We start from the raw sequence: 26,227 nt of genomic DNA, 5'->3' as shown, positions 1-26,227 counted from the left end.
AATAGAAGAAATAGTGCTTCCTTAGGGGAATTTGCTTTTGTGATTCAACGTTATAATTTTGGGACCTCTTTTCCTGTTGCATGTCATTTAAAAACTAATAGACTTTTAGGCTGCTCACAATTAATTATGTCATTAAACAACTGGTGCAGCTTAGGCTTCTCTATTACTTCTTTCTGTAAAATGGATTTTTAGAAATGGGATTGATGGTTCAAAGTTATTCAAGTTAATTTTTTTAAGTTTATTTATTTTGAGAGAGACAGAGACAGGGAGAGTGAGGGAGGCACAGAGAGAGAGGGAGAAAGAGAATCTCAAGGAAACTCCTGGCTGGTAGCACAGAGCCAGATGCCAGATTTAAATTCATAAAACCCTGAGATCATGACCTGAGATGAAACCAAGAGCTGGATGCTTAAATGACTGAGCCACCTGGAAGCCCTAAAAGTTATTCACATTTTAAATTTTAACAAATGCAATCAAATTATTCTCCAAAAGATTATTTAAATTTACAGATCACACAATTACAAATTTCCCTATATTTATACATACTTACTGACTTTAGATATTGTCAATCTTTGTGAATTTTAATAGTCTGAAAGACAAAATATGATATCCACTGCATAATTCTGCATTTCCTTGTAAACTAACAGCATTTGCAATCTTTTCATCTGGTTATTCATTATAATTCTTATAGTCTTAGTCTGTCTTTCTATTTGAGGTTTGTTTTATTAAGAATTGCTTTTTTTGTTTATTAATCCCACATTTATTGCTTGTACTGGAATTATTTTTGACTTTTAGTTGTTAATGACCTTTAACATTAAAAAAAATGTATTTTATTTATTTTTGAGAGACTGAGAGAGACAAAGCTTGAGCAGGGGAGGGGCAGAGAGAGAGGGAGACACAGAATCTGAAACAGGCTCCAGGCTCTGAGCTGACTGTCAGTTCAGAGCACGGTGCGAGCCTTGAACCCACAAACTGAGATTTGAGCTGAAGTCAGACTCTTAATTCACTGAGCCAGCTAGGCACCCCTTAATATTGTTTTTAAATGAAAGATTATGAAAAGTAATTATAATTTCCTTTTCCTTGATGGGCTCTAAGTTTCCTGTTTGCCTGACACAGGTTTCTCTTATCCTAAGCAATATACTTGCATATTTTCTTCTAATATATTTTTAACGTATTACATCAATTTGCATTTTAAATCTATGACATATATTTCATATGGATATGAATGGGAATATAAATTTATTTTCATTCAAATTAGTAACCGACTCTGTAACTTAATTCACTATGCATTTCAATCTTTCCCAGTGATCTGAAAATTCAACACTAAACAAATATTAAATCCCCTTCAATGGAGCAATGTAATTATTTTGTTCTCATTTTATATTCCATTCTATTTATCTGTTTTTATGCTACCATATTTTAGTTACAGTAATTTGGTAGTATTTCATACAAAGCAAGGAAATTGACCATTATAACACATTATTTTAACAAATTATAAAAGAGGGTATTTCCAATTATAAATTACCATTCATCAAAATAACTACTAGTATCATCTAAGAATTCTCAGTAGCAATAGACTAAATGTATAAACTAGTCTGAGGACATTTGACTTTTTAATAATATTAAATATTTCCATGTAAGAACATGAAATGTCTTAGTATTCAGGTTCTATTTTATAACTTTGTATAAAATTAGTTTTATCCATATAGGCTGCATATCTTTTTTATATTCTTTTAAACTAATGTTTATTTATTTTTGAAGGAGAGACAGACAGACCGTGAGCAGAGGAGGGACAGAGAGAGGGGGGGACATAGAATCCAAGGTGGGCTCCAGGCTCTGAACGGTCAGCCCAGAGCCCAACACGGGGCTTGAACCCCCAAACTGCGAGACCATGACCTGAGCTGAAGTTGCAAGCTTAACCAACTGAGCCACCCAGGAGCCCCTGGATAGCTTTCTTATTAAATGTATATCTTGGTATTTTACAGTTTTTTGATATTGTTAATTAAATTATATATATATGTATAAATATATTAACTGGTAATGTCATAAAGGAAAGCTAGATGCTTATTTTTATCTAGTATCTGACACTTTATATTCATTTACTGTTTAGTTTATGCAAAATTTACTATATGTCATCATATAACTTCAAATAATGCAGTATATTACTTTTCAATATTTGTGACATTTAAACTTGTTACCATCGTATTAGTTCACTTTTCTAAAAGTGTCAAGTAGTGATAGAAAAATCCCTGTATTCTTCTTAATTTTTTAAATGCTTTTAATATGCCATTTTTAATATGATATTAACTATTTGTAGAAAGGTTTTACATTTTTTCAATAGTTTTTAATTTTGAAAAATGGCACTTTTTGTTTTAATGTTTTTTTAAAAAATTTTTAATGTTTGTTTATTATTGAGACAAACAGATCATGAGTGGGGAGGGGCATAGAGAGAGGAAAACAGAATGTGAAGCTGACTCCATCCAGACTGTCAGCTCAGAACTGGACACAGGGCTCAAACCGACGAACCATGAGATCATTACCTGAGCCAAAGTCAGACGCTTAACCGACTGAGCCACCTAGGCCCCCGTTAATGTTTATTTTTGAACTAGAGAGAGCTCAAATGGGGTAGAGACAGAGACAGTGTGTGTGACAGAAGATCCAAAGTGGGCTCTGCATGGACAGCAAACAGCCCCATGAGGGGCTCCAACTCATAAACCCGGAGGTCATCACCTGAGCCAAAGTCAGAGTCTTAAGGGATTGAACCATCCACGTGCCCCAAACCTGTTTTTTTTTTTAAATAATTATGCTAATATTTACCACTATGGCTTTCTTAAAATCTTACTTGGTCAATAGACTGTTGTCCTTATATAATACCTAAATTTACTTGCTAATTATATTGTTTGCAACTGTGGCATTTATATTCACATGTGTATTTTCTTATTTGGGTTGTTCCTGAGGTATTGATATTGACATCTGCAAGCTATGTAAAATGAATGAGAAGACATTCCATTTTAATCTATATTTTTAAATAACTTATATAAGAATCATTTGTGCTGTGAAAGACCATCTTAGATGACACCATTACTACTAAAGTAGTTCTCTCACTTCATGTTACTTTTTTGTCTTTGTTATGTGCTTAGAGCAGTGGTTCTCAAAGCATGAGCCTAGAAAAGCAATACTGGGATCACCTGAGAACGTGTTAGAACCAGAAATTTGGGGGCCCCATCTCAGACCTAATGAAACAGAAAGGCTGGGTATAAGGATCATCATCTGGAGTTCAACAAGCCCTTCAGGTAATTCTAATTTATACTTAAATTTGAGACCTCCTGGCTTAGATTTACTACTCCTTCCTCTTCAGCAAATTTAAGCTACTTCTTTTTTTAGAATGCAAAATACTCAGTTTCTTCCATATGATAAAGTTTAATGACATAAATATGCAAATCACATGCTTTTATAATTAAGTATTTTCCATAGCTGTAGTTTTATCTTCAAACTGATTATCTGTTAAAAAAAATATTCTTGGAGAGGAATAGCACAAAGATGGCAGAATAGGAGTTTTCGCCTATCATCCCCCTCACAGAAGGGCAAAAGCGAACACTCACAGATCAGAGAGTACCTTTGTGGGAGTCAGAGGGTCCAGCGAAGTTCTGGCACACCACTGGAGGGAAAGATCCGATAACAGATGCAGGGTAAGAACACTCTCAGTTCACCTGTGACGCCCCTTCCCCAAGGTGGCACAGCTCACTGCCAAGGACAATGACCTTCCCTGAGATTTCTCTCAAGGGAAACAGTGAGTGTTGTTGAGCTTCTTAAACTTTGCCGCAGGGTGCCTGACAGAGCATTTCTCTCTTTTTCTGCCTCACCCAGAATACCAAAGGCATCAGCACAGCTGAGTGGTAAGGAGAGGCTGGGAGAAAGTAGAAAGAGACGAGGACTCACAGCCAAAAAGTTTTGGAACTCAAGAGAGGGTGATGGAATCTTCAAACCACAGACGGCATCAGGCCTGACCACAGCGCCCTGTTAAAACTCCAGCTGCCCCATGGGCCACCCGCCCTGTCTTTTCTACGCCTACATCCCGGACTGACACCGTGCCCCAGAGGGTGCCCCGCCCAGGAGGGCGCCCTTGTGCGTGGGAGGGCAAGCCTTCGCCGCCGGCTTCTGAGCATGCGCAGACTGCCAGGTCAACTCCAGGGTTGCAGGAAAGCAGGGAAATTTCTGCTTTCCAGGGCACTGCTCTAGAAAAGACACACAGCAGCCTCTCAACACCCAGCCAGGCTTTGCGGATGGAGAGCACCCATCCAATCTTAAAAATACCCGCCCTGTCCCCATCCCAAGATGTGGGGAATAGGTGCATCTAAGAAAACCTCTGGGAAAGCTTCAGGCACCCTAACTGGGCTGACTGAAGCCAGGGAGCAGGGAGTTGGAGGAGCTGAATGCTTCTTACAGAGAAGCCTTTGGATTTGAAAGCAGCCCTGTTACCTGGTTCCAGTTCTCCTTCTCAGTGGTCTGGGAGTAGTCCTGCCTACTCAGGAACCCAGAGGGGTCATGCTCATCCCATTCCGACTGCAAGCTTGTCAACATCCCTCCGACTGCAGATACTGAAGGAGTCCTGTCATCCACCTCCAGTACCTTGCAGCCACTACTTTTTAGTACACCTGCTCATTTATACTTCCACGTTATGAGGTTTACTTACCAATAATCATTTCTGTTGTTTCCAACACTGTTTATACCATTTTGGTTTTTATTACAATTACATAATTTAATCTCATATGGTATAATATTAATCTCATCTAATCTCGTACTATATATTATAATTTTTTGTTTTATTTCAAAACAAAGATTTGTTATAAATGCAATGCTGAAACTGCTACAGAATTATATATTCTTTGCTGAAGAATTACCTTTAGAAAATCATTGTAAAATATTTGATTTTAAAAATCTAGAAGGATTTTATACTCAGAATGCATCTTAAGAGTCTTTTGAGTTTTTATTCCACTTAACACAAACTACAAATGGAAATCATTAGATGGTTATTAGAGAATATGATTTACACAAGACAGACTTTATAGAACTACTGATTCACATTCAAAGGAATTGTATTAGATGGGCTTATAAGGGAAGATTGACCAATTCAATTATATTTATATGTTAGGTTAAAATATTCAAAATTCTATCATTTTTATGACACTTTATCTTTCTGTTAATATGTAGCTGGCACTCCTGGTAAAAGAACTCCTGTCGCACCTATCAGACCACTTAATTTCCTGATTTTAATCATTAAATCATTTCATGGCCCCTCTTGAAAGACAAACACCACAACTGGCTTCCAAGATTCTTTAAGACATGGCAGCGGCCACCTCTGCAACAGCCTTGTTTTTGTCATACACTTCCACCTTCTCTATGTTCCAGGCTCATGGACTGGAACACATCAAGATTTTTCTCACCTCTGTTTCTTGACACAGAGTTATACCTGCTTGCTCTGCTCTGTCCATCTCTTTAGTGGCCAGCTCATTTGTGTACTCCTCAGATCTCTGCTTAAATACATCTTCTTTTCTAGGCTTTCCCTGACCATGAGATCTAAAGTTCCCTATTCTAGCTCATGATAACTTTAGCTTTTGTTCATTGAATTTATAAGAATTTGAAAAGCTCTGTTCTTGTGGATTTGTTTTTTAATGCTTCTCTCTACCATTAAACTCCAAGCTCTAATAATGACTTGTTCTATTTAACTCATTCCTATAATTCTAAGTCCTGACCAAAAAAAAAGGGGGGGAGGGGGGAGGAGGACTTAGTTTTGGTTGTTTATTAAACAAATGAATGAAGAATCAACTATAAGGGCATATGTGAACATGGTAGTGTGGACAGTTTTCTTCCTGGGAGTTTTGACATTATCCATAGCTATGTTAAAGTTTAAAATAAGAGTGAAAGGTGACACATACTGGTTGTTTTTTATTAATTTCTATAATCTGTGCTTCTAATGTCCAGTTGTTCAGCTTTTCATAACAATTGTCTTGCCTTAGTAAAATGTATGCTTAGTGATTACATAGGTTTCTTCTATCTTTTTCACTGTCATTCCTCAAATAGTGTCTGGCACATAGTGGGTGCTATATAATTATACTTTTACTGAACGACCACAACTGTACAAGAATATCTATTTTTAGAGTTAATTATGATTTCAGGATTATTTCCAGTTGTTCTGGCTAACACTGAAAAGCATTATACAGAAGGAATTAGCAGAAATGGGCTGGCTATTTACCCACTTCCCTTTTCTTCCTACTCAGAATTCCTTTCACGGCTTCCTTAAAATTAAGTGCAGCCAAATGATTCATATATGGATAATGCTTATGGGTGAAATGTTTTCCAAGCCTGGCCCATAAACGCCCCCCTTCTAGAGTCCACTCTTTTCTTGAGCCTGGGCCACTGAGTGACCAAGTGGACTAGAACCTCTCTCCACATATTAACCCCTGCTATCTACTATGTGAAGGAAGAACTAATTCTTAGTTGTTGTCAGACCACTGTTATTCTGGGGTTGTTTGTGCCAGTACTCAACCCACTCTGACTAATACAAAGGGTATTCCACAGTGCATATGAGGATGATATTTATATGTTTCTGACCATCATAGGTTTTTCTAAAAGTTTCAAGCAAGTTCTATGTATAGTGTAAAATCCTTATGGCCAGCCAATGAAGGGCAATAACTGAAATCACGGAAACTCTACTCATAACACAGTCCACCTTTAAGATCACCTTGTAACTAGAAGGTAGTAAGGTTCCAAGAGATAATTTCCAGTACAAATTATATGCCATCTTCATCTGTCCCATGCTGCTGATAACAAGAGGTTGAAATGTCCCCCTCATCCTTTCAGTACTTCAACTCCACTGTTTCTTATATATTCAGGAATAGCTTGAGATAGATCATTCATTTCATTTTATTGTTTTCTGGATTCACTGAGGCAGAATAGACGTTGCTAAGTAGAAGGTGGCCTTGCTGAGAGACAGCCAAAGCTTGAACTCTGATTGCTCTGATTCTGATCCTGAGTGTTGAGACTTTGGCTCACCGGGATAGAAGCAAATATCTCAGGGAGGGATGGTCTCATCTCCTCCTATCCCACCTTTTCATGTTTTACTCACTGAAAGAGGCTCCCAGTCAAATGGAACAAGACCCTTCTAAAGTCACCTCACTCAAATCCACCTTGTTTGGTTAGTTCTGTTCTACTTCAAAATCACAAATATATTTGATATATTCTTTTATTAGGACCTAAACCTTGCACTTCAAATTTCATACTTAAGTACATCTAGCAATTACTTATGTGATGTAAGGTAGACTTCTAACAAAATTTTCTCTCCAAAGGAAGCTAATTTTTGAACATTAATCAATTTGCAACCTAAACTATACAATCTGTCATTTCGCCAGTCTTTGTGCCACATCTATAGTGAGGGTCATTATATGTCTCTCTACCTCTCTGATTCATCCATCTTTTTTTTCACAGCACCATTCTATTATCATTTCTAGTCCACTTATAGTATGTCTGATTTGCTCAGTCGTCCATCTTTTCTTTTTATTAAAATGGACTTACTTTGGGATATAGAGTATTTGAATAGGTTTTTCAAATTTGTCATAAAATCCAGCGCTAATATTCATTAACTATAGATAAATGTATAAATTAATTTGCATATTATATTAAGCTATCTCATCTAAGAATAGGAAATGTCTCTATTCTGATCCTTCTTGTCTTTGTAGAGAGTTTTAACATTTTCTGTACATAGGTCTTGTATATACTTTATTAACTCTTAAATGCTTTCTGATTTTATTGCTGTTCTTATAAATTAATTGATTAAATGATATAGTGTAATATTATTGAATATTGAATATATATTAGAGAGAGAATGAACATGAGTGGGGGAGAAGGGCAGGAAGGATTGGGGGGGAGAGAGAGAGAGAGAGAGAGAGGAAGAAAGAGAGAATCTTAAACAGGCTCCTGTCAGCCAATTGGTGTGGGGCATGGTACAGGGCTCAGTCCTACAATCCTGGGATCATGACCAGGGCCAAAATCAAGAGTTAGATGCTCAACCGACTGAGCCACACAGGCACCTTATACTTCTGAATATTTAAGTTGATTTTGTGTTTGGCAACTTTGCTACTCTCCCATATTTGGTCCTAATATATTTTCATTGGGGGGGGGGGGCGCCTGGGTGGCTTAGTCGGTTAAGCGTCCGACTTTCGCTTAGGTCATGATCTCGCGGTTCGTGGGTTCGAGCTCCGCGTCGGGCTCTGTGCTGACTGCCAGCTCAGAGCCTGGAGCCTGTTTCAGTCTGTGACTCCCTCTCTCTCTGACCCTCCCCTGCTCACGCTGTCTCTCTCTCTCCTAGAAATAAATAAAACATTTTAAAAAAAATATTTTCATTTGGGAAATTACATTCTGTGTCTATGGGATTATTTTTTGTTTTTCTAGTTTTTTGCACTCTGCATTGTTTATTTGTAATTCTCCTCCCAATAATTTTATAAAATCAGTTTTTCAATAGATCTGATTCATTTTTTTTCAATTATCCAGTATTTGGTTGTGCCAGCATTCTATATATATTTTTCCTGTTATTGTTAATCTTTGCTATATTTCTCATTTTATTTTTATTAGTTTCTTTTCTCATTTCTTTGGATTTTAGCTATTTCTCCTTTCCCAACACCTTAAGTTTGGTATTAATATGGCTGTTACTTGATATCAGGGTTTCTCAGCCTCAGCACTATTGACATTTTGAGCTGTATTAATTCTTTCTTGTGTTTCTGAGGACTTCTTTTGTGCACTGGGAGTGTTTAGCAGCATTCCTAGCCTCTACCCACTAGCTGCCAACAGTAATCCCCTCCCATTCATAATAATCAAATGTGTGTACAAACATTGCCAAGTGTCTCCTGTGGTGGGAAGGAATTATATGCTGTTGAAGACCACTGGAAACTGACCAAAAGTGTATAAAAATTGAGAAGTGTTTATTCAAGAAAAACTACTAAAGCTCAGATAAGAGCAGAGACAGTCAGTCATGATTCAGTTCTGGGGTGCTCCCTTATGTTCCAGCTCCATCAATGCTGTACTTTGACCAGGGTGGGCAAGCCATGAAAGCAAGCAACTTCACTGTTAAGGGAGGTGATCTGATTTGGAGTAGAAAGTAGAAAAACTTCATGACCCAGAGAGTTATCTAAAACAAGATTAATTTCAGTAGAAAGTGGAAGGAAGGCCAGTGTCACAGCTGGCCTGAGGTTGCAAAATTGATTAAGGCAAACAACTAAGGAGCCAGCTAACAGGAGATTCAACAGGAGACCTTGGGAATGAGATAGCCATAATGGACCTTGATTGGCTATCTGAAAGGCATGTATAAGTCTGTATATATGTTCAGAAAACACCCTAGTTGTCTATACATCCTTGGCTAAGTGAGAATTATTATACCTGGGTAAAAGAGACAAGAATAGGGACAGCAGATATTAAAAGCTGAATTAGGATTAACAGTTGCCTGAAGTTATGTGTGTTTCCCAGTGAACACACAGATCCAGTGGCTAAAGGAGGAAAACTTACTGGCTCAACCTTCCTGAGCACAAACTCTGATCAATCATGCTGACACAGGGCTGATCCCTAGGAAGCCAGCATTAAAATAAAAACAAAAATTGAAAAGAGAAAACAAAACAAAAACGGAGTCATCAGTAGGCATGTAGCACAGGAGAGAAAGGCTCTAGGCGATAAATGTGGGCAAGTTACTAAACAAACACAGGAACAACTATAACCACTGTGAGTTGATCCAAATCCAAAGTTCTTATGATAATTGTATTATAATATCCAGTTCTCAACAAAAAACTAGCAGACATGCAGAGGAAGAGCAAATTGCGGCACATGCTTTCAGAAAAATAGTCTTGGATGTGGTAGAGATGTTATTAAATTATCTGATGAGCTCCAGATGTTGAACTTAGCAGAAAAAGACTTCACAACAGCTATTTTAAACATGTCAAAAGAACTAAAGTTAAGTATGTTTAAAGAATAAAGGAAAGCATAACAACAATGACTCTTCAATTAGAAAATGCCAATTAAAAACAGAGAAATTATAAAAGGAGAACCAAATGGAAATTCTGAAGTTAAAAGGAACATTAACCAAAACAAATAAACAAAAAAATACACTTAAGAAACTCAAGAGAATGGCATTATTCGTAACATCCAAAGAATCAAAACAATCTAAATGTCTATCAACTGGCAAATGGCTAAACAATATGTGATATGCCCACACAAAGGCATAGTACTAAGCAACAAAATGGAATACAGTAGTCATGCAGTTCATACGAGTGCAATTCAAAAATATTATGTGAAGTGAAACAGGCCAAATGCAAAGGACTATATATTGTATGATTTCTTTTATATGAACTATCCACACAGTAAGATTAGTTGTTTAGAGCTAGGGGAAAAATTCAGAATTGACTATAAATGGGCATGAAGCTTCTTTGTTAGGTAATAAAAATCTTCTACAATTGGATGGATTTAGTAAAATCATTAAAAGGTTATTTAAAATGAATGAAATAGGTTGTGTGTAAGGTACCTCCCCATAAAGCTGTTAAAAACATTATTATGCATATTTCATATAAAATGTAAATAAGACTTTAATGGATCAAATTCATTACATTTTTCTTGCAAATAATAAGAGTTGTCACAGTATTATTAATGATTCTATATTTAGCTTTTATTGTGTACCATTATTTGGGGCTTTTAAAATGTATAATCACTTTATTTCTAACAATGAGAAAAAATAATACCATAATGATACAGATAAATAAATGGACACTTGGAAAAAATATTGCTAAAGGACCCTTACTCAGGTAGCTTAATTTCCTAAATTCATGGATTCAATCAATGGCTTTTATAATCTATTAGAGCAGTGTGTATGTGTACAGGCACATGAGAGAAGTATAACATGGCATGAGATTAATATTGAACAGCATATGTTAAATGGAAAAATGTGATGTTGTACATAATATATTTTAAGAATTCATAATTACCAAGCAATATATAAGTATGTAAATCACTACTAAAAATATTAATCCTTAGGGATTAAAATTACAATAACTATTTTAATTGCTAAATGATATTTTACTTTTCGTCTAAGGTTTTTCAAGAAAGTAAGTTAGCCTTTTGAGTTATTAACCACTTGAGAATCATAATAGCATTTTTGTTAGACATCAGACCTAAGCATAAATTTTAAAATAATGTCTATATGTAAAAACCTAATAGGCTATAATATTTTAATACATATCTCAAAATAAGATAAAATTTGATATATCATCTTCATATTTTAATTAATGTGGCGCTTCAGTCTATATTCTAAAACATAACTTCCTTAAAAACTATTCTACCCTTTATTTTAGTAACCCACATAGTCAAATCAATTGAAAAAGAAAGTTTCTTTCTTTTGTTTAACACATGAAAAATTTATGTGTTGCTGATTCTCTGACTTTGAATAAATTCATAAGCTTTATTATGTAGCCCATTAAAAGAGGTGTTTTGCTGACACAGAGATAAAATAAATTATTTATAATCAGTAAATCTTCACAGTGTAAGAGTTTACACACAGTGATTATTCTGGTCTGGTAAAAAAAAAAAAAAGAACATTTAGCACAAAATCTTACCACGCCAATGGAAAAGTAATTATTGATGATACTGTAAGGCACTGGGTCTCCCTTCTCATCTTTGTCATTAGGTATGACTTCAAACTTCCACCTGTCCAACATGATTTCTGTGCTGTTTTCAATGTCTTTTAGGATTTTCATCAGATTCTCACCTTCATAACCTAATGAAAAAAAATTATCTTCAGAAAAAATATAACCAAATAACAAAAGATATATTTATGTGTGTCTGAGTGTGTATATGTGGATGCATCACTCTAAAGCCAAACAATGCATTTTAAAGCAAAGTCTAACACAAGGTAAATAATTAACTATAATCATTAAGCTCAAACAAATATATTTTTTTAGCTTTTAAATTTTTTAAAAAATCTTTATTCATTTTTGAGAGACAGAGACAGAACGTGAGTGGGGAAGGGGCAAAGAGAGAGGGAGACACAGAATTTGAAGCAGTCTCCAGACTCTCAGCTGTCAGCACAGATCCCAATGCAGAGTTCAACCTCATAGACCATGAGATCATGACCTGAGCTGAAGTTGGACATCTAATCGACTGAGCCATGCAGGAGCCCCTTTGTCTTTAGCTTTAATTTGCAACTCACATTCTTCTCCTGAAATGCCAATTTTCAGTATAAGTCCAATGACAAATGAAGAGTTCCACTGCATAGCCCCACAAAACTTTATCAATGTGTTCAGAATGAAATTAATGCCTGCTTTAACTCTGAGACAGGCAACAGCCTTCATCCAGTTGTTGAAGTAAATACCTTGGATGCAAATTTAGACTTGACCCTTTCCAACCCTTCTTTATCCTCACATTTTGCTCTCCATTGATATGAAACAACTTTAAGTTTAAGTAGAAGTCCTTCTCTTCCTCATTTTGTGCGCTATCTTTCCTTATTCTATATACCCAGAGTATACCTTTTCTTGTGGTTGCCTTGCTTCTACTCCTCCTGGAGGTTTTATATTTGATAGCACTTCTTTCCAGAAGCCACCCTCCCAAAATAAATGGCTTCCATACAGTGACCACAGCACACAGTTCTCCAAACTAGCTACACTTTAGAACCACTACACTGCATTATAGTTATTTGCATTGTTCTCACTACATGTGTCTTTTACCAGGTCTGCCCTAGAGTAAATGCTCAACAAGTCTTGTCGTAATGAGTCCCTGCAGATAATCAACATGGCCTGAAACCAAACTTATTGCTTAACATGATATTTTCTCTTGAATGTATCTGTATCTATATAACCATATAGTTCAGACAGCCTAACCCTGGTTGTGTTATTTAATGTTTGCTGTTAACCTCCCTAAATGGCATCCTCTTACTAAGTAAACACTTAGATTTATTGTGAGAATTAAATGAGAAAATGCATAAAAGGTCTTAGTACTTGAGGCGTAAGAATAGGAATTTCTGAACCGTATACTATTACTAATGATGATAGAATTTGAAATATTGTACTAAGTAGAATAATATCTCCTCTCTAACTCTGTACACACACACACACACTCACACACTCACACACACATATTCTTGAAATTATATTTTAAATTGAAACAAGATTTTCATAGTTTTTTTTCCTATGTCCAACTTTGGTCTATATTTTATTAATAAAATCATTGAACAAGTAACTGCCAGAGGCTATGAGGTCTCATTAGAGGTGTTAGCAAACATAACATTGGAAATTAATTGGATTAAAAGAAAAAAAGAATAGACAGTGTATTAAAAGTATCAAATATTATTTTAATAGATGTTACATTATATTTTTGTGGTATAATTCCAAAACTTTGAATATACATAATAATTTGCATAGAATTGTACTGAGACATTTGGCAGGCTCCCACAAGGTGCAGATGATAATGAGAGCCAAGGGTCTCTGGTCAGTCTACCTCAGGATGGGGACTTCAAGGAATATTCCAAAGCAACTGCCAAAACCCCTTTTGTTTCAGGGAACCTCCCTATATTCTTGGGCCCAACATGGACTGCTCATTTCCACTTGCTGGTGGGAGGAAAACAAACAAACAAACAAACAAAACATCTGCATCTGTTCATCTGGTGGAGCTGACAGGCTTTAGGACCAGGAGATCTCTTTTTTGTCTGCCCTCTGGGCTTTTATCTGCCTCCAGGCTTCATGGTCAAACCTCACCTCTTCAGCCCCTTGCCCTCCCTCTGCCTGTTTCTGCACCACCTTGGGTGCAGCCTACAAACTGGTTCCTAGACCATCCTCAGTGCCTCAGGCACCACTGGCTCCTCCTCCCACCCTCTGGTCGAGGAGCAGCAACAAGCCACTGGCTACAGTTTTCTCCACCGGTGTCCCGGGTTAAAAGTAACAAAGAGGAACAAACTGGTTGACTTTAAATGGACACAGATGGAACATATTTGGTATTTTTTTTTTAAATTAAGTTTGTTGTTTTAATTAAAATAGACATGTCTTCAGAGTCATCAACATTAAATATATGAAAAATTTTCTACTGAGGTTTACTAAAGGTCAAATAAGCTCATGCTATCTCTGCTCCAATTTATTAACAAAAAGATGACTTAAAATGATGGCTAATTTTGTCTGTTTCAAAGTTTTATTGTTTTTTTTTAATTTTTAAAAATGTTTTATTTATTTCTGAGAGAGGGAGAGAGACGGCATGAGCAGGGGAGGGTCAGAGAGAGAGATGGAGAAATAGAATCTGAAGCAGTCTCCAGGCTCCAGAGCCTGATGCGGGGCTTGAACCCACGAACCGTGAGATCATGACCTGAGCCGAATTCAGATGCTTAACTGACTGAGCCACCCAGGTGCCCCCAAAGTTTTATTGTTAAAATAGCTTTCAGAATCTTTGATAACCTGAACCTTTGAAGTTTTGCTTGGATGATAAACTGGGTTAAATTCATTGGACATTTAGGACTTTTCCAAATGCAATGGAATGCTAAAGCATTGTTGACTAAACACAGGTTTATGCTTTTGACTTTTTTAAAATGTTTATTTATTTTTGAAATAGAGAGACAGAGCTTGAGCAGGGAGCCTCAAAGAGAGAGAAAGACACAGAATCTGACACAGGCTCCAGGCTTTCAGCTATCAGTAGAGATGCGGGACTCAAACCCATGAACCATGAGATCATTGATCTGAGCCGAAGTCTGACATCCAACTGAGTGAACCACCCGGGTGCCCCTATGCTTTTGACTTATAGGAGAAAAACTAAGTATATTTGGGTCTGCTGGAAAACATGCTTTGTGTTTAATTGATTCATAAGTTTGCCATCTAAGGAATTCTGATATAACAGACAGTTAACAATTGGCTACTACTTAGTTTTCACTGGAGACTAAGGTTTCTAAGAGTTAAAATTCTGCTAAATGGAGTTAAGACTGCTGAAAATATGGAAAGCAAATATGTATGTAGAAAAGTAAATATGTAACAAAGTTATAAGGAATGGAAATACATTTTTGTTGAAGGTGAAAAAAAAAAGTAATTTTTGTCCAAAATAAGATAACCTAAATAAGACTGATCGTTTGGAGAGAAATGGCTTTGGGCAAAATTTAAATGCAAAGGAAAGTTTTAGGAGGTTCATTCAGGGAAATCTTTGGAAAGGAATTTTATGTGTGGTCAGGGCAGACTAAGGTTAAAATGAAGGGATTTTGTAAGTACACTGGTATAAGATTAAAATTCCCCCTCTTCTGAGCCAAAGGCTAGGAAAATGGTGGCAATACCTTCGCTGCTGGCCTCCAAATGCATTATAGTTGTGTTTCTGCAACGCAAATGAATGGATGTCTATGCTGTATGAGGGATGGATGACTATGATATATGAAGGGGACTTTTACTGATACACATGGGAACCATTTAGCTAAATTTAACCCAGTATCTGCCAAAAACCTAGATATTGTAATATGAATACCCACATGGCTGGAACATATTTATGTGGGCATTGATGAAAAAGGCAGGGGTATAGATCTCAATTTTGACCCTTTCAGCACCCTCAACAGCCAATTTTATCTTTACAAAAAATGGTTTTCACCAGCCTATTGAAATGTATTGGTAAAGAGGAACAGTTTTTATTATGATCAATACATAAATTACTGTCCAGCTGAAGATAAAATTAGCACATCCTTCTACATCCAGGGGAGTCTTACTTGGTCACAGATGATACCTCCAAAGCCCCACAGGTGAGAACTGGAGGGGTATGAGGAATCAGGAAGACAAGGTCAGCTCATGGAGGTAAGGTCAAGTGTAGGTAAGAGCAGCTACTCCCAGCACCTCACAAAATTGACAGGGCTTTTGGCTGCCAGTAGCACAGCCAGGCCACCTGCAGGGGTTAGGAGATAAGGTGTCTCCTGGTCAGCTGTAAGAAATTGAGATAGGGGATGCCTATTCTTCCTTTTTCCTAAAGATGGTCAATTCCCTAGCCAAGGTCAATCCTCCTTTGGGATGCATTATGAAAAATTGGGATGATTTTGATCCACAAACCCTGAAGAAAAAGTGACTCATTTTCTTTCCCACCAAGGCTTGCCTCCAATATAAACTGGAGAAGGAAAATGGGCCACCAGAGGAAAATATCAATTATGATACTATCCTACAATTGGACTGTTTTACAAATGTGAGGGGGGATTGAGAAGAAGTCACCTATGTTCAGTGTTTTGGGGGCCCTAAGAGAGAATCGAGCTATGTATAAGGTCCATTTTGGCTTGTTGGCAACCCTTTCCAAGAGGTGAAAACCAAGAACCCTTGCCTGTACCCAAAGCAGACCTAGAGAAAGGGGAAGGGAAGTCTTCCATCTCAGCCTCCTCCTCCTGAGGTCCTCAATTTGTACATCCAGACCTAAAATCTGTGCACCTCTGCACCCTACTGCCCTACTCATCCAGGCCTTCCCCATAATGCAACAGGCATGTTTCCACTACCAGAAGCTAAAGTGCCAGAAGGGAAAACACAAGGAGGCACAAGTACTTTTTTATTACAAGATTTAAGACAGATAAAGGGAGATCTAGGTTAATTTTCTGACGATCCAAATAAGCATACAGAGGCTTTTTAGAATATTCTGGAAAGATATAATGCTTGTTGAATCAGACCCTTAATGAGACAAAGAAACGTAGGGTTCTAGCAGCAGCTGAGAGATATGGGGACAAGCAGCTCAATTATCATGGGCTTGGAGGTCCTATAGGGAAGTGGAAGGGACCAGCCAGTCCTGCCCCAAGATCTTAATTGGGACTATGAACATCCCATTGAGGAATGGTATCCAAGCTTGTGTTTTAGAAAAATTAAGAAAGTCCCAAGTTAAGCCTTTAAATTATGCTAAATTAGCCACTATTATGCAAACACAAGCATGAACAAACACTATTATGAAAACCTGGTGGCCTCCTGGAAAGGTTGAGGTTAAATATATGGGTATCTCCCGGACACCCCCCAAAGCTGAGAGGATTGTAAAGGACAAATTTGTCACCCAGTCAGTTCCACATATTTGGAGAAAGCTGTAAGAATTGGCTGTTGGCCTAGAAGGAATCTGGAGGAGTTCTTAGGAGTTGCCAATTGGGTATTACAACTGAGATCAAGAAGAGAATAAAGAACAGAAAAGGAGGCTTTAGAAAAAAATCTGAGGCTTCGGTTGTGGCTTTCCATACTATGTCAGACCAGATTTCCCTATGTCCTGGCACCAAGTGCCATTTATGTGGCCATTGAGGGCACTAGGAGTCTGAATGCCCTCAGGGACTTCTGTCTGCAAGGGCTCATAAAACTAATGTCCCTGAAAGGGACTGATGGGGTCCAGGAGTCCTTACAATGGTTCCCCCTAATGGACTACCTATCAGAAACCTGGAGCCTCAGGCAACTCTGGATATACAAGGTAAACAGGTTGATTTCCATCTTGACACCAGAGCCACCTTTTCTGTCCTCCTTTCCACTCCTGACCAACTATCTAAACACAGTGAAATGATTACAGGCATCTCTGAAAAACTATTTTTCTCTTAGCCACCAGGTGCATATGGGAGACTTGATTTTTTCATATTCTTTTTTTAAAATTTTTGGGTTTTTAAAAAAAATCCTTATTTATTTTGAAGGAGAAAGAGAGCATGAACAGGGGAGGGGCAGAGAGAGAGAGAGAGAATCTGAAGTGGGGTCCAGACTCTGAGCTGTCAGCACAGAGCCCAACACAGTGCTTGAACTCATAAACTGTGAGATCATGATTTGAGCTGAAGTCGGACACCTAACCAACTGAGCCACCCAGGTACCCTGATTTTTTTCATATTCTTTTTTGATAATGCCAGAGAGCCCCACTCCCTTGCTAGGAAGAGACATTATGACCAAATTAGGGACTATAGTGCTGCTAGCTCCAGGACAGTTCAACAACTACCTAAATTTACAGCAATCTAGATATCAAAGATCAATCTTTCTTTGAGGTAAAATTAAATATTCCTCATGGAGTTGTTCTTAAGGAAACTGAATGGCCAGAGGAAGATTTGAGGATTGAGAACCATAAATTAGTTTAGGTACTTAATTATTCTAACCAATGATATCACAGGATCCAAATACATATAGAAGAAGGAAGAAAAACTATAGTTAAATTGATTTTAAAAACGACCAGAAATGTCAGCGATTTTTGGATGGCTATAATGTGTATTTCCTTACTATGGTTTGGCCTCCTTCCTAGAAGGCATGGCATTTGGAAAAAGAATGCTTTTTGGTCTAACATTCTTTTTGTATGTCATTTGTAGAAGCTGTCGTGTATGCCAGAAAATAAGACACCTGAGAAAATTTTGCTAGCCCAGATGTTCCAAATACCTTCCCACTATATGGCACCGTGGACCAACCTCTGAACCTGCCCTAAATTATGTTCCCTGTCATCACCCTGTTGAACAGGAAGCAGTTAAGATCATTCTTTGTACCAGTTCCTAATGACAGTTAGGAGTTATGTGTTTAGAGGGGGGTGATATGATAGGAAAAAGATAGGATTCAGTAGGCAGAGAGGGAAAGATTAGGACCTGAGGTCCCTGGGTGGGGAAAACACATATTCTGTAATAAGGCTGGGAGTGTCTGACCACAGCAAACCCCCTCAGGTGTAAGGTCTCTCTTTTGAATGTAACAGACGCCACCTACTTTCCTTTAGGTTCCTCCCAGGAATTTGAGGGAAGATCTGACAGACCTGAACCTAAAACCTATGACCCACAAGAAAGTAGTGTGGCCATAGACCACCCCTCATACAGTAGAAATGAACCAATCAGGAATGGACCCAGCACCTAGAGTTATCCAGTTAATAAGGGTAGAATTTGAGAAGGAACAAGGGGGAAGGTAAGGGAGGGCTAATCGGAACCTTACAAAACAAAGGCCTTTGCCTATAGTCACTTTCTAATGTCCCTTCTCTGTAAAGAGAGCTTTCATACTATTCTTCCTTTTTAATCTTATACTCATAAAGCTTTGCCTGCTGCTAAAAAAAAAAAAAAAAGTCATAATAATTAAACTTACATAGTTCTATCCTCATTCTTAATGTTTAATGTCTCCTAAATTTTTTTCTTTTCACAATAATAAATATTATCTCCCAAATGAATATTACATATTATCCCAGTTTAACTGAAAAACAAAGTTAAGAATATTCACCTCTTTTGCAAATTCCATTCATTTGAAACTTAATATGGTGGTTTTTAGACAGAAATCAATTTAGATATACTAATGTAATATAATATAGTATCGTATAATGTAGCATGAAATTATAGTATAATATATGTAATATGTAACATATAATATAACATATTATAATAGATTATTTATATATACATTCAGTAGATATATGAATAAATTATAATGCTTTAAATGAAATATTAAGCTTGTCCTCATCTTCATCTCAGGTTAATAGCAGCATGATTCAATATAACACTAGAAAAATGTAGAACAGCAAGTGACCAAGAAAGAACAAAGTAGATGGATTTAGTGAAATTTAACCATAAGAGCTAGATTCTAGTAGTTTCACTCACCTTAAAATCTTTATCATTGCTTATTTTCTCAAAATTTTTATGGATAAACATGAAAAAGTCTAATACCAATCAGCTTTCTAGCGAAATAAAAATGGAAGTAGGCAATAAATCTGTTTTGAGAATCACAACAACTGCAACTGAGAGGTAATTTTCAAAGGTAAAGAATTCCAAATTGTAGCCCTCAATTTAACAAATATCTACACCCTGCTTGTTTTATCTATGATCAGCTTGTTAAATAATGATGCGTAGTGGAAAATAGGATTCCAAAACTCAAGGTCATATTTTTTAAAAAAGACTAATTAAAATTGCTAAATAGATAAGTACAAGATTATTTCTAAAATTTTTTAATGTTTTATTTATTTCTGAGAGAGAGAGAGAGAGAGAGAGAGAGAGAAAGCAGGGAGGGGTCAGAGAAAGAGGGATACACAGAATCCGAAGCAGGCTCCAGGCTCTGAGCTAGCTGTCAGCACAGAGCCTGATGCGGGGCTGGAACCCACAAGCAGTGAGATCATGACGTGAGCCGAAGTCGGACACTCAACTGACTGAGCCACCCAGGCGCCCCAGTACAAGCTTATTTCTAGAAAAGAATGATGTTATTTTGCTTCCATTATTTTGATTTAAAACCTATAATCCCTCTAGGCTAAGAAACAAAATAAAAGCATAATTAATACTTAGTTTCCATTTAATGATGCAATGTTATGACAAAATCTATTAAAAAAGTCTTTGGGGTGCCTGCGGGGATCAGGTGGTTCAGTGTCTGATTCTTGATTTTCGCTCAAATCATGATCCCAGGGTCATGAGATCGAGCACCACATCTGACTCTGTGCTTACAGCACAGAGCCAGCTTGAGATTCTCTCTCTTCTTCACACTCTGCCCTTCACACTTCTGTCTCTCTCTTTCTTAAAATAAACAAATAAAAATTTAATTTTTTAAAAAATAAAGGGTCATAGAAATTTTTATAAAGGAAAGCACATAAAGGAAAGCAATAACATATATTTGTTAAGTGTATGCTCCATCTAAAACTCTGTCTCTTAGCCCCTCACTCTCACAAAACATTTTCCCTGGCATAATCTTACATTTTTGTTAGACTAATTATTGCCAGAAAAATTGCAAACAGAATGTAAACTAAGTATTTTCAAATGCCCTAGGACATCCTACATTCTTACAGTGTTATATTTTCCCAAATACATTCTTGTAAAATAATAAACTTAAATAATATTATTTAATTATTTAATATATTACAGTGACTGAAAGTTAACCAAATGATTATTGGTTGAATAAAGTATTTCTTTCCCAAATGATAAGTATGATGATAATTACTACAATTACCTAAAGTACTCAGCACAAACACTAGACAGTTTGATAGTTTGAACCCACAAGGCAGACACTATCATTTTTTAAAATCTGATGAGGAATCAGAAGTATACAGTTGTTAAGCAACTTGCTCAAAGTTATCCACATACCTGGTAAGAAATAATTACACTTTAGAGCATGTTTCTTTATCAAATGGCTTCTCTATTATCCTAATCATTCAACTTAGGCAACTCGCCATCCCCCTTAATACCCTGCTTTCCACAAAGCCCCGATCCAATGCACCCTAAGGTTCTATCAGCCCTTCCCTAAAAACGCAACTCCAGGGGCACCTGGGTGGGCTCTGTGCTGACTTCCAGCTCAGAGCCTGGAGCCTGTTTCATAGTCTGTATCTCCCTCTCTCTCTGACCCTCCCCTGCTCATGCTGTCTCTCTCTCTCTCTCTCTCCTAGAAATAAATAAAAATATTAAAAAAAAAAATGCAACTCCACTTTGTCGACTTCTCTTCGTTTGCTTCATCATCACCCTGATCCAGTCCTTTTATTCTCTAATTATGAAAACTATAACACAAGTTCTTATTGGAAAACTCTATCTACATTTTCACAATTTCTTAATTTTCTTAAGTTTATTTTATAACCCTCAATCTACTTCTAAAAACATAAATGTCATTATGTTACACTGATTTTGAAACTGTCTCCAAGTTTCACTCTATACTTCAAATTAAATCTAGCAAAATTCTTAACAAGACCACCAAGCCCCTGCATTATTTTGGTTCGTGATGATCTCTCCAATCTCCCCCATTCCATTACTATGCACTCCACCCACTGGGTGGCTCAGTGGGTTAAGTGTCGGACTTCGGCTCAGGTCATGATTTCATGGTTCATAGGTTTAAGCCCCGTGTCGGGCTGTGTGCTGACAGCTAGTTCAGAGCCTGGAGCTTGCTTCAGATTCTGTGTCTCCCTTTCTCTCTGACCCTCCCCTATTCACTCTGTCTCTCCTCTCTCTCTTTCATAAATAAATGAAACATTAAGAAAAAAAAAAAAGAGTCACATCAGCCTTCCTTTAGCGTTTTCAGTTTAGGAGGCTATTCCTCCTTCCCCGTATTTTAAATCCAGCTTAAATGTTACTTCCTCAGAGAGTCATTCTTGATCAGTTAGCTTAGTTTCTCCCCATTATTCTCTAAAGATATTTGAGTGTTTTGGAGCTTTGACATATACACCATATACTTCATATATTATAATGCCTGTGTCTTTGACCATGGTTAATAATATATTTAAACTTGTTTTATAAGAAGATCATTTAAAGATGCTCCAAATGGAACTTCTATATCAATTTTGAGATTGAAGGCATTTACAAGTTTGGAATCTAAACGAAATCATTAATTTTCAAATATCAAAAATATTTTGCAAAAGAATACACAAGAAGCTACATGTGTGATTCTCTTCCTTTTAATCAACATGCATGTGTAAGCGCTGGCAAATACTAGAATCTTATAAGTAATTGTTCATTTTATCTGTCTGTCTGTTGGTCTTTAGAGTCTATGATTTAACTCAGTGTTTCATAAAATCCTTTTACTAAATTATATCCCTAACGAAAATTATAAACATATCATATACCAAGTTTTTACTTTGTCTCCAATTCTGTCTGACATATACCTATACCTATACATATACAAACATATACATATACATATACATATACATATACATATACATATACAAACATATAAACATGGCTTAGAGTTTACCAGTAGGCCAGACACTCATGGAACAAATGTTCTCAAATTTTTATTGTAAATCAGAGTTACTTATGAAGTTTGTTTAAAAAGAAACATCTGCCTAGGTCATCCCCAGAGATTTCCATTCAGCATATTTGGGGTGAGGTCAGGCCACCGTATTTTTAACAAGCTCCTCAAGGGCATTCTGATTCACCCTGTCTTAAGAGACACTTTTTAAACTTTTCTAAGTGAGTTTAGAAGCTAATATTAGATTTCAGTGCTGAGCTCTTTAGCAAAATCTGGTTTTCTTTACTTTGGCATCTTCAGGTAAGTAGAGCCTATTAATGATACTTCAAATTATTTTAAGGCCTTTTGAAATATTCCCCCCTTATCGTATTTTATGCATAATATTCCACTTTGAATTCTTTGAGTGTGTCAAGTGCCTTTCTCCTTCTGGGTGTCTGAACTTGAGATTCTTTCTTGCCTTTGAAGTCTACCCTCAGTTCTATATGGCTGTCATTATCCATCCATTAGGATTCTCCCTATGTTATCTTGTCATTTCCTCCAGAAAACCTTTTGTTCTGTTGGTAATATATAGGTCTACTTGTGAGTAGGAAGTCTCATAGTTTACATATCACTTTATGTGCCACTAGAATTCAAGGCCCCCTTTGAAGGTAGACCTTGTTTTCTATTCCTAACCCTGTATTCCAAGTACAGAACACACTGCCTGGTATAAAGTGGGTCTAAAAATGTATTATGTAATGTATTCATTAGCTTTTCAATTTTTTCCTTTGTTTGTGATTTTGCTACACAACTCAGAGATTTTTTAATCTCTGAACATTACTTTAAAGTTGACCCATGCTTCTCTCATTTCCTAAATTAGAAACCCCAAACCAAAGAGGTTTAGAAACTTGCCTTGCCCCATCAAGTCTATAATTAGTATCAGACTAAAGCCCAGCACTTACAGCCTAGTGCTTGATCCATTATTTGTTTCCCTACCCAAGATAATTGTGCAAAACCATATACGGTGTCAGAACAATTCAATTTGCTAAATTCACACGGCAGTTATCATATATAAAAAATGATGGGCTTAGTTTTTTTTTGGGGGGGGCACTCTGCACTGTATTTCTGTTTATTGAAATTCTCATTATCATGTGAGCTGTTTTACCTCCTCCCCATCGCAGGCATCTCGCTAGATCATTGCCAGTCCCAAGAGGCAGAATAGCAACTGGAGGATGCTTGACAACATTAGCCTTTTCTGTGGAACAGAAAAATTAAGATAAAATAAAATTTTGATCACAGATGGAAAAACAGTAAATAAGACAGCTTGGCATGAAGCATCTCACTAGGTACTTAAAAGCAGGAAAAGTTATGTTTTATAGCTATATACAATTACAAATTAAGTTTCATTTGTGTGTATTTATAATAATGTATAAAACACAAATAAATACCATAATTCACAAAGTCACAGGAATTTTCAGGACTTATGCCTGAATAAAGCCTTTTAAAATCTTAACTCAATTAAAAATTATGGCAGATTTCATTTAATATCAATGAAATTCTCAAGGATTCACGTACATGCATATAGGAATATCCTAGAGGTGGGTCATCAGAGTGGAGGAGAGCATTGCTGTAACACCAACACCACCAACTCTAGGTATATTTCACTTTAAGAAATAAAATGTTTCAAAAAAAATCAAACTCTGGAAGCTAGTAAAATGTTAAAAATGTTTCACTGTATTCCTACCCATGGCTCTGCTTTGGGTCAAAGTAAACAACATAAGAACTGGGTAATTCTGAGATCAGCAGGGTTCTTTCAGATTAAGCTTTATAGAACATAGTGCTTTGGGTTCAGAAAAGACCTCTGTCATTAAAATTCTGCAGTTTTGTTTAAACCATCATATGCCTTTGATTACTCTCACAAACATATATTACTTTTCTTTATTTTTCCTACCTGCTCAGCCATCAAAGTGAGTATGTGGCTGTGTGGAAGAATGGGGAGAGAAGATTATTTAGGGATGGATGTGCCCCAGTGTAATCTGTGAGGTTTAGATTTGGGACGCGAAAACAAACTTGACAGTAGTTTTTACTAACATTCTCTGTTCAAGCGGCTTTAATTACTGCAGTTCTTGAATTCTGATTTTCTCCTTTGATAATGCACCTTATGCTATTTACATCTTCTACTGAAAGGCTAAAGAACAGTTTTCACTGTTTCTTAAAAAAATGACTGATATCATAAGATGCTTAGGAAAAGAGTATTGACACATGCACTCACTTTTAATTTGAATACTTTCGTGTATATGAAAAGATAGAATATTCTCACTTGTATTAACTAAATGAAAGTTTGCTTCGATTTACATATATAGCAAAACTTCTTTTGAACCAATTATTTGCCTTTTGTGAAGGGCCCATTTTTGTAGCTGAAATGAGAACTAAAGAAATGGATATTTGTTTGGAATTTATCTCCTAATAAAGGCTGATTCATGATGATTTTACTGACTAGTAATGAGTTCTGACATCTGTCTCTGAAAAACTAGATAACTTTTCTCAACCATCACATTTTTTTGGTATATGCCTACTTTTGATCCTTAGTTGTGTATCTGCTTTGTTTGCTTATTTAAAAATGTTTTGGGGCACCTGGGTGGCTCAGTAGGTTAAGCATCCCAACTGCAGCTCAGGTAATAATCTCACAGTTGGTGGGTTTGAGCCCTGCATTCAACTCTCTGCTGACAGCCCAGAGCCTGGAGCCTGCTTCGGATTTTGTGTCTCCCTCTCTCTCTTTCTTTCTCTCTCCCCATCTCTCTTCCTATTAAAAATAAATAAGTAAACATTTAAAAAATTTAAAAAAAATGTTTTAAAAGTTTAGAGAATCAATATAAAATAAGGCTAAAGTGTGAGCTCGAATCCCAGTTCTGTCAATTCACAGCTCTTAAGACACTATTCCAATTATTTAACTTCTTCGTATATTTGAGCCTCTCTTTATAAAATGGGATTATCAATACTATGTCACAGAATTGTGAGATTAGGATGGGGTAAAAATCTTAGCACAAGGTCTACAAGATAGTTCATGATAAATAAAAAATAGCTATGGTAATAATGATGATTGATATATTTGATATGAATGTACATATAGAGGGTAAGGTTTAGAGGCTCCATGCTTAAATGAAATAAGTACATCTATTTGGCACACACTTGATCACAAATGCTAAGATGCTCTTTGGCTCCCTCTCCAGGGCAAAGAAACAAATGGAATTTGTAAAGCCTGACTTGAAAATAGCTCTGAGGATTTAGTAAATTCCAAGAGAAATGGATTACAAAAAGAAGGATTTCTAGATAGAAATTGCAAATTATTTTGCCAATTAAGATTTCAAAATGTAGAAAATACATTAAACCAGTAAATAATGTGCAACATGCCAGATGTCTGATTATACCACTGTAGCAGTCAAAGATGTCAATGCATTAACGACATAAATAAGACATACAGCCTTTTAGGTTACCACTCTCACCCCAGCCACATTGAATGTGTGTCTCCATTACCTATGCAGTCCAAAATCCACCCCACAGTTCCATCTCCACCACAGGCCAACACTCTGAAATCAGGAACATCACGGAAAAAGTTTAACCTGAAAAAT

At 36.6% G+C, this 26,227-nt stretch overlaps 1 protein-coding gene across 1 annotated transcript in view; it reads right to left on the bottom strand.

Annotated features, from left to right (window-relative positions):
• Window positions 1-26,227, bottom strand: part of LOC120223374 (diacylglycerol kinase beta-like) — a gene marked incomplete at its 3' end in the record, with an annotated part of 391,667 nt that overhangs the window by 82,112 nt on the left and 283,328 nt on the right. Inside the window, exons 17-19 of the mRNA XM_039221452.1 lie at window positions 26,133-26,218; window positions 23,764-23,853; window positions 11,643-11,803 (exon numbers count right to left, since the gene is read on the bottom strand). Coding sequence (XP_039077383.1) covers window positions 11,643-11,803; window positions 23,764-23,853; window positions 26,133-26,218 — 337 coding nt within the window. The remainder of the gene's footprint in view (window positions 1-11,642; window positions 11,804-23,763; window positions 23,854-26,132; window positions 26,219-26,227) is intronic.

The sequence above is a fragment of the Hyaena hyaena genome, unplaced genomic scaffold (assembly GCF_003009895.1).
Source record: "Hyaena hyaena isolate Hyena2069 unplaced genomic scaffold, ASM300989v1 scaffold_985, whole genome shotgun sequence".
Lineage (NCBI taxonomy): Eukaryota > Metazoa > Chordata > Mammalia > Carnivora > Hyaenidae > Hyaena > Hyaena hyaena.
This window is presented reverse-complemented; position numbering and strand designations above follow the sequence as displayed.